The following is a 9,816-nucleotide window of genomic DNA, read 5'->3' as shown; positions in this document are numbered from 1 at the left end:
GCATGTATGCAAAAGCACATGTGTTTTATGGGCAGGCTTACCCGTTTAGAGAAGGGGATTTAGATGTCTACTGAAAGCAGCACTTATATTTTTTCGTCCAACACGTGTATAGTAAATATAATATAGTCCTTCGGTGGGACAGCGGTAAGTTTACGAACTAAAAAACGTTAAAATCCGGGGCTCGCTTTCCCACGGTGGACACAGCAGCTAACCCAATGTGGCTTTGCTCTTCAACGAAACAAACAAACAAATATAATATAGAAATTATAAACATTTTTTAAAACTTATTATGACATCACAAATGTATTGAAATTAATTTTTAAGCTCGTACAGTGGGTCGAAAACGAACCAGTGCAATTTTGAGAAGTTTATTTCACAGTTTTAACTTTAGCACAATAAATTTGTTTAAAATGTTCACCCGACTGCGATAATCCTGCTTCTGGTCCTACTGACACACATGGACACAAATACAAAATACAGCAATGATGAGAGAAATGAGTGAAGCATTCAACAACCGGCCGGAAAAATCATTACGCTTTTGCTACTTTTTATTACTTTATTACTAACATACTTTCTACAAACATATGGTCCACTGTTTACTTTTAAACACAGAGATGACGTATATCGCAGACAGTTGCAATACATGTTTCGTTTTCCATACACTACGGATATTACATAAGCCTCTTTCGTATTATAATAGCTATCAAAGTAAGCCATTTATATGTGGATACATATTCAAAAAATATAATGACAGATGTATAAGTATCATTCCTACAATTGACTGTTACCATTATATCTTAACATTATCCAATCTTAAATACAAATTTAGTTAGATTTATATCTGAGAGGATAATGTTTTTTTTGTTTTTTTATTGGAACATCAAACTAATCATTCTTCATGAAAAAATAAATCATTATTGATGTGGAATATCAATAACTGGAAAAATATCGTTCAAATTTCAACTCCTTTTTTAACATACGATCAAAACGTTTTATCTGAATTTTGTATCAGTTAGAGAAAGAAAAACTTTGTGCTTTACGCATAGTAAACATTAAATCTTGAAAAACCATACAGATGTGACGTAACAGAAGTTTTTATTTCCCGTGAGGGTTTTTCTTTTGTAATTTTGTTACATGTTACATAGTTCCCAAGCCAGGTTGTTTATGATTTCTGGATAGAATTCTTTGTTTTACGACATCAGATTGATCTATATTTTAGTAGCGCTCAAAAAATACCTATAAAAATCTTTAGGCTTACTACTCTCAGTTACATACTTTATTCATCTTTGTGTACGTACATATAGCGTACACTTTATAGGTATCCATTACTCAAAACTTACTATTAATATTTCTTAGGACTTCTTCAAAATTCACTGCTTTGAATTTTTTAAGATCGTAGGTAGGGAATGAAACCTTTGGTATGTGTTTTCAAGTTTATCATCACTAAACAGCGGTATGCAGCTGCAGAAATAAGACAGTGAATGTCGGAGAAGCCCCAAGATTTATCCTAAAACTTTCTGTGAAAGCATGATATCGGGCTGTAGATAAGCGGTAGTCACGTGATATACACTACATGTAATATAACTACTGGAAAACTTGAGTATCCAAGACAAATACATCTGTTTAGGGAGGTATACAGAGTAAGGAGGTTAGCATATACTGCATATTTTACGGTACAACGTATACGTACAAACATATATCATGTAGAAGGCCCTAAGGCACAACATAACGAAAGGATTAAGCAATAATTTTTTATTGCCACAGTTAAAGCTTTGTGTTTATTAAATTTCTTATATATATATATATATATATGTGTGTCTGTTAAAACACGAAAATAACTCTTATCTGAAATAATATAGACAGGCGATTATCAATTACTCAGAGCTCAATACGAAAGCTTGTACAATTATAATGAATCGACACCTTATTTTTATTTTTTTACAGAAGCACACATTTTTGATCATCCCGTTTCACCTCGGCTTCCTCAGAAAGTTTGGGTCCACTAGATTTTCGTCGAATCGTAAGTCCAGTAAGTGAGCTTAAAGAACTTAATCTTCTGCTCAGTCGCTTCGAATACCGGCCGCTAGATGGGTCTGGAGTCGGAGGTTGTTCCATGGCTTTAGCTTGAAGCAAAAGTTGTACGAAAAGCTGGCTTACGTTGACGTTGTACTTGGCGCTGGTTTCGATGTAGCGACAATTGTTCATAACGTCCTTTGCTATCTCTTGGGCTTCTGCTTCGGATACTTTTCTTTCTTTGTTCAAATCCGATTTGTTACCCACTAATATAACGGGTACTTGAGAACCTGCAAGATTTCAAAATTAACTGAATATTTATAAATTATTATTTCATCAAAGTTTCAAAATTACGGACCGGAAATTACGTTTATCAAAGCAGGTTAAAATTGATTTTGCCTTTTGCTATGCTGTTAACTGTATTGAGCATAGTTTAATGGTACTAAAAGGTTTGGTTTGGTTTGAATTTCGCGCAAAGCTACACGAAGGCAGTCTGCGCTAGCCGTCCCTAATTTAGTGTAAGACTAGAGGGAAGGCAGGTAGTCATCATCACTCACCGCCAACTCTTGAGCTATTCTTTTAACAACGAATAGTGGGATTGACTGTCATATCATAACGCCCCCACGGCTGAAAGGGCGAGCAAGTTTGGTGGGACGGGAATTCAAACTCGCGACTCTCAGATCACAAGTCAAGCGCCCTAATCACCTGGCTATGCCGGGCCTAGCTGGATTGACTATCACTTTTATAATGTGACCACATCTGAAAACGCGAAGCATGTTCAGCAACATCACGACTCGAACCCTGGACTTAATGATCCTCAATCCGAATAATGACAGAGTGGTATAAAACTGATACAGGCACGCTAACAATTGAATAACTGTAACGTTTTTTGTGAATTGTGTGCTCATTAATGATACGTACCAGAACATAAAACATCAGAATGTTTATACAGAAACTCATCAAGTTCATTGACTTCTGGCCAAGATGCAATTCGCCTAAGATAAATGATTGTAATAGCAATTCTATCATAAACTGAACTATCTAGTTCTTTGCCAATTCTATAGAAAATGATTAATATTTCTATCTCAAAAGTTAGACGTCACTTTCTATAAACTTCACAAATAAGTCTGTCAAAATGAAAAATATATATATATATAAAAATTATTTGATCTGACAAATAATAAGCTGGAAAGCCTTAAGAACAGAAAGGTGATTTTTTTAAAAGTGGGCTTGATTAAGTGATTCTAATAAGCCTAATACCAATGTCTTATGACAAGTATACTTATAATCATATTTAATCAGCTTGTGAAAGGCGTTCACATCATAACAATTGTTGTTGTAACAAATGACTTATATAAGTAGTGTTCCGACCATTTCTGTGTTTGTTATTTACCAGCCGGCAATTATTATGCACTTTTCTAATTCTAGAAAATCCTTAAGAATGTAGTGTTTAAAGATATAATAGGTCTAATACTAATGTCTTATGACAGATATAATTATAATTATGCTTCACCAGTTTGTAAAAGGCGTTCACACAACTGAAATTTAGAGTATTGTTCTGGTTTAGTCTTGACTATGAAATTTCAATTCACTACAGCTGACACACATTATGTGATATGAGTGTTGTAGGCTCTGGTTATGATACTAACTTCCTATACTTTTAGTCCATGAGTGAGTCAGCGGTAAGTTTATAGACTTACAACGATAAAATTCGAAGTTCGATTCCTCGTGGTGGATAAACTATTACGTAGCTTTGATGTAAAAATAAACAAACCTATACATATAAAAATGCATGCCATGCAAAAGTTTTAATTTGTCATTTCTGTACTTAATATCGGAATTAAGAAATCTATGATGTAAATTCTCGCATTTTACACTATTTAGACTAGAATTTTCATACGAGACAGACGGCAAGCTTGTTGTCAATGAAATAGTGATGACTTTCACAGATTCATTACGTTGAATCCAGAGTTTAGTTAAGGCTGAAACACCATCATCAACAATCCTGTAACAGTATGTGTCGCTAATATAACACAGGAGTAATAAAAATATATTAATATAAATGTAGCACATGAAATCCTTCAAGAAACTAGGAAGGAAAAGAAACAAACATGAGTATACGAAAATAGTTTCTGATAAACTCTTGACTTTCCTTATATGTATGCACAACGAAAACAACGAGTTTCCTATCTCCAAATAGTAGCCTTGTGATCAAATATAATTATTTTCGATCTGAAATGAACACTCATACTTAAACTATAATATGAGTTATTTTTCATCATCTCATCGATATTTTTTAACTTCTGCTTGCACACGTTTATGAATGCTCGCATTTTATTTATTTCTTCTTCTTTTTTTGACGTGTCTTATTTGCACTGTTTATGTTGATAAACAATCTCTAAGCCTTGAGATCACGTATGATAAAATCCGAAAACATCCACATATTAAACGTGTTTATAATTTACAATGTGGTGGTTCTCTTTTAAAACCTGACTGTGCTATAATAAACAGAACGGTTGTGTGATAATTCAATTTTACAAACAAAGAAAAAAACATCTTACTCTGCTTGACTTATGACTCTGTTTATGATCCCATTACTTTTGTAAACAGAAAAAAAAATAGGAACCTGACAAAATATTAGTTTCAATATTTTAATTTAAAATAGGTTCCTAAACATGCGCTAAATATAATCACGAATCTCCTTTTTTTATCTCATTTTGTTTTCTTTTCAGCAAGGGTCGGCGGCAGAAAGTTCCAAAAACAAATTGTCCACTCGTTACACTGAAGGTTTGAAATATGATAATTTATTTTTAAAAAAGTCAGGAATTTGTTTTTATTTATTTTCTTTTTTGTCGTTGGTGGTGATATTCATATCAGTCAGTCAGTACTCTAACGGTTGCTTGTTGAATTTATTTCAGACTAGGAAAATTATTCATCTTATTCTCACATCTCTAGCTTGGTGAGGTATAGTACTGTGCGAAGGGCCTCTTTGGCAGCGGCAGTCACTGTTCTACACTCTTCTTACCGAAATCCCTATTGGGCCAGAAAAAAAAATATGTTTGATAAATGTTATTAACATTCTCATTACGATGTTAGCTGAAACCAGATCTACTCGACTCAGTGACCAAAATCTTCTTTAGGATTCTATGAAGAATGAAATATAGTAGCCGAACTGACGAGCAATGGCATTAAACGAAAGGTTAGTTGTAATGCTATCATGTACCCTTTCCACTAGAAACTCGTATAAAGCTAGTATAGAGAAAACTGCCTGTGATTTAAATTAAATTTTTATCAGTGTTATTGAGATGTTAATAACGTACACGTATTATTACTAAATGACATACTGCTCTAACTAACGTATTATGCGTTTCAATACTTCATTTCTCGTAAACGACTAATGTGAATAATTTCCACAAAAAATTTTTATATGTATGTTGTAATTCTTCTAGCCTGGTGAGGTATAGTACTGAGCGAAAGGCCTCTTTGGCAGCGGCAGTCACTGTTCTACACTCTTTTTACTGAAATCCCTACTGGGCCAGTAAAACATGTTTGATAAATGTTACAACAGTCTCATTACGATGTAATATCAAGCCTATTAAAACATGAAGCTTTCCCATCTTAGATACTATATACCATATGACTCAAAAATCGTATCAGGCAGTAAAAGTTCCTGTCTTTAATACATAACTTAACCTGACATCCGTGTGAAGTAGCATCCACGATGCTTAGAAACCATTGAAGGAAAAGATAGACAGTAAAAACTAATCAAAATAAATGGTAAAAGAACCGTAATCGCTTGTTTGGCCAAGGAACTAACCGGGTAGAATTAACAGCGGTAAAAAAAGTTAGGCCTAAATAGTTTAATGTTAAGAGTTTCAGGCAACGTTTTGTCGTCAAGAGTCTTACTAAAATTAAAACAAAATGTTAAAAAGTATAAGATAATATAAATAAATCAGTAAAAACACAGGGATAAATTACGTTTTATTTAATAAGCACGATTATTGTTGGAATTGTCTTTAAACGATTAGTCATCAGCACGTGGCTGTTTTTTGTTTTTAGATTTTAATGTGTTTAATTCAATTTTACACCACCATACATTTTTATACCACCACGAAAGAAATACACATAGTTCATATAAAATGTCATGGTTACTAATTCATCTTTTTTTAAGAAGAAGATCGTGATAAGAGGCTAAAAATGCAGACTTACATGATTAATCTAGGCAATTGTAAACCACTTTTATTCGTTACACCCACGATGGGATTTAACAAGTCTTTTCATTCAGAAACGTATCTTGTCGTTAATGAACAAACTCTAATGCTTCACTAAAACAAAAGAAAACCGAATAGAGATAGAGACAAAAAAAAATATTGTGATAGATAATAGGAATGACATTGACTTTTCTGTTTCTGCTCAATATCCATTCCATCTGTCACCTAATTTCCAAGTAATTACAACCTAGAAATGTTTCGGCACGTCTGTTACATTCTTGCGCCTGTTCGATTTATGATAGTAAAAAAAAAAAAGACGCTACCATAATATGAAGCGTTACTTTACTGAGTAATAAAAGCTTGCAGCTAAACAATGTCATTTTTATTTCCAAGCAAATACTTAACATTTTCGAAAAAACAAACAAACCTTAACCAAAAATATTGGAAACTAAACAACCTAACAAGAACATCACCTTAATAACTAAAAGCATTGGAAACTAAACAATGTAACAAGAACATCACCTTAATAACTAAAAGCATTGGAAACTAAACAATGTAACAAGAACATTACCTTAACTAAAAGCATTGAAAACTAAACAATGTAACAAGAACATTACCTTAACTAAAAGCATTGGAAACTAAACAATGTAACAAGAACATTACCTTAACCAAAAACATTGGAAACTAAACAATGTAACAAGAACATTAACTTAACCAAAAACATTGGAAACTAAACAATGTAACAAGAATATTACCTTAACCTAAAGCATTGGAAACTAAACAATGTAACAAGAACATTCCTTAACTAAAAGCATTGGAAATTAAACAATGTAACAAGAACATTACCTTAACTAAAAGCATTGGAAACTAAACAATGTAACAAGAACATTACCTTAACCAAAAACATTGGAAACTAAACAATGTAACAAGAACATTAACTTAACCAAAAACATTGAAAACTAAACAATGTAACAAGAACATTGTTTACGAAAGGTAAGCGTGTTATCGTATTACGAGTCTATTTGTCAAGAAACATTTTCCACAACAAAGGCTTCATGTCTATCTATATACCTATCCGTTTGTTTTTCTGTCAGTCGGCCTGGGCCTATTTGTTCCTCTATCAATCTAATAACGTTCCAATACAGTATTGAGAACTTACCTCTCAGTTTTGTTATCAAGTTCCATAATTCAGTGACTTCATGGAATGACTGCTTGTCGTCTACACTAAAAACAATAACAAACCCCCGACCGGATCGGATACTTAATTCTCTCATAGCAGGGAAATGGTGAGATCCTGCTGTGTCCAAAATCTCTACTGTGTGAAAGATGCCATCTGGTGGTAAAGTAAAAAAAAACGATTATTACTATTTTGATAAATTAATATTATATTGTCTTTAAAAATATACTGTGTTATTTAAAAAAGGGAGATTCCTTCATAAAAATCTAAAGTTTTATATAAAAATGAACAATAGGTAAACATATTTGACTTCTTTTATATCTTAAGCTACACATTTCTTTGTAGATTGTTTTAGTTCCAGGTTCAGTTTTCAAAAAGATGATAAAGAAAGAGTTTAGTTGTAGAGACTAGTTACGTAATATTGGTTGAAAGGTAAATCCATGATAACCGTTGCAGGGTCAACTCATTGGGCTATGCATGCACGTGCCTTTAAAAATATTGTTTACGCGTATACCCTACGCTAATAGTTCTCTTTCTTTAATACAAGTTTTGGAATCGACACAATCTAACTCATTGAAGTAAATACTAAATAAATTGTTCTAATGTATGAAGTAACTAAATTTTGGAATCTTCTGTCACACAAGTAATGCTTCGCACACTGGTTCAGCTATTTTAAGACTGGTTTAAATATTGTATTTTGATATTCTCAATTTGAACGGTTTGTTCCTTATGCCATGCACGAGTTAAAAAGCCAAGTCAAAGATCCCGAAGTTCTGGCATAGCCACTAGTAGTTTTGAACAGTTGATCAGAACGAGGGCAACCAGTCAGCAGCAGCCACATAAACGGTTAATCCTAACAGAACAGCAAAATTGACTGCCACTTTTATAACGCTTCTAAAGCTGAAAATGCGGAGCTAGAACCTTAGATCTTTGTATAAGCATCCCGGTGCACTAATCAAAGGTAAGATAGCCGTTTTGTGTTGGAAGTTTACGCCTTAACATAAAAGTACTTTAATTTCATACAAAGTTAAAAGTTTTCGTTTTTATGGGATTAATTAGGGTTCCTAACGAAGGAGCAATGTCACAAACTTGGTTATTGTAGACTAATCATGTCTGAAACTCTGCATATAACTCTATATTTAACACAGTACCTAACAGGTTAAAATATATTAAGTTGTAAAATATATTAAACATACATAATAGAACTATATCCTCAGAGAATATATTCAAGGACTGTAGACACTTTAAAAATAAACTTCTTTTACTCCACAGTTTCGTATTAAATTCACTAGTTGTTGAAAAGCTCTCACATACGAAAGATGCATTAGCAAACATGGAATGTACAACGATTACTAATAAATCTAATAAGAAGACTTATATACGTGTGAAAGACTCCCGTCGTTAAAGCAGAATTACAGAAAATATATCTGAAGTTTTAAGCTATATTAAGTTTTACAAATTATGTAAACTGCTACTAAATGCATTACCGAGTTTCAAAGAAAATTAAAAAACTTACATAGGACTGTGTTGGCATGCTCTATAATAAGATCACCAGTTAATTCACTTAAGAAAACTTTTATGTTCAGCTTTAACTAGGGGAGCATATTGCAAATTTTCTTTCGGTGTAAGGACTGATAACACTAGTTCTTTGATATTATAAAGCTCAATTAATTCATATGAATATTTTTTTATAGACTGTATTTGTAGTTTTTTTTAACGTATATTTATAAATGCAAACGTAACTCCTTCCTAGGTTCGGAAGCCAAAACATTATTTTTTTTTTCTGTTTTAGGCCTGAAGTCCTCAGAAAATTCTCAATAACACTTCTGCATTTTTGTTTCACGTAATTTTAAGATTATATGTTAATTTGAACTCAACATCTTTCTAACTGCCTGTTTTATTTACGTACAGATGGTTGAGTACGTTACTGTAAAAGAATTTTGAATATGCAAATCAGCAAGTCACGTGAAAAACCACAATTGATATAGAGTTGCGGTGGAAAGGAATGTATCAGAACTACATTTGGACATTACTGGGTGTTTTATAGGTTGTGTAAAATCTGCGAGATACTGCTTATCGTATGCTAACGGTGTCTGAAACTTTATCTGTGTTCGTCCACAAGTAAAAAATAGCAACAGCAGGTAATATATATATATATATATATATATATATGAAACTGAAAATATTTTTAACATTTAACCTATTTATATATATATCCATCTGTCTAACTGCCATAGTAAAGTAAGGAAATTCGAGAATGATTAGATAAGTAAATATTGGGTTTTAGAAACTCGTATTGTTTCCTTATCAACTTTGAAGTTTTCTTTCAAATGGAAACCCCATGTGCTAATATGTTTGAGGAAAAGGTATTTGTGACCGGAAATATGTATTAACTAGTGAAAAAAACTCGTTGTA

General features: G+C 32.6%; 1 protein-coding gene across 1 annotated transcript in view; it reads right to left on the bottom strand.

Moving 5' to 3' along the window:
* Positions 1–530: 530 nt before the first annotated feature.
* The window catches only part of LOC106471875 (ras-related protein Rap-2a-like), a 40,403-nt gene continuing 31,117 nt past the window's right edge, over positions 531–9,816 (bottom strand). The window contains exons 2-3 of the mRNA XM_022401339.1: positions 7,384–7,557; positions 531–2,303 (exon numbers count right to left, since the gene is read on the bottom strand). Of these exons, the coding sequence (XP_022257047.1) occupies positions 1,939–2,303; positions 7,384–7,557 (539 nt within the window). The 3' untranslated portion in view covers positions 531–1,938. The remainder of the gene's footprint in view (positions 2,304–7,383; positions 7,558–9,816) is intronic.

The sequence above is a fragment of the Limulus polyphemus genome, unplaced genomic scaffold, assembly GCF_000517525.1.
Source record: "Limulus polyphemus unplaced genomic scaffold, Limulus_polyphemus-2.1.2 Scaffold116, whole genome shotgun sequence".
Classification (NCBI taxonomy): domain Eukaryota; kingdom Metazoa; phylum Arthropoda; class Merostomata; order Xiphosura; family Limulidae; genus Limulus; species Limulus polyphemus.
The sequence above is the reverse complement of the archived record's forward strand: the minus strand, read 5'-3'. Positions and strand labels throughout refer to the sequence as shown.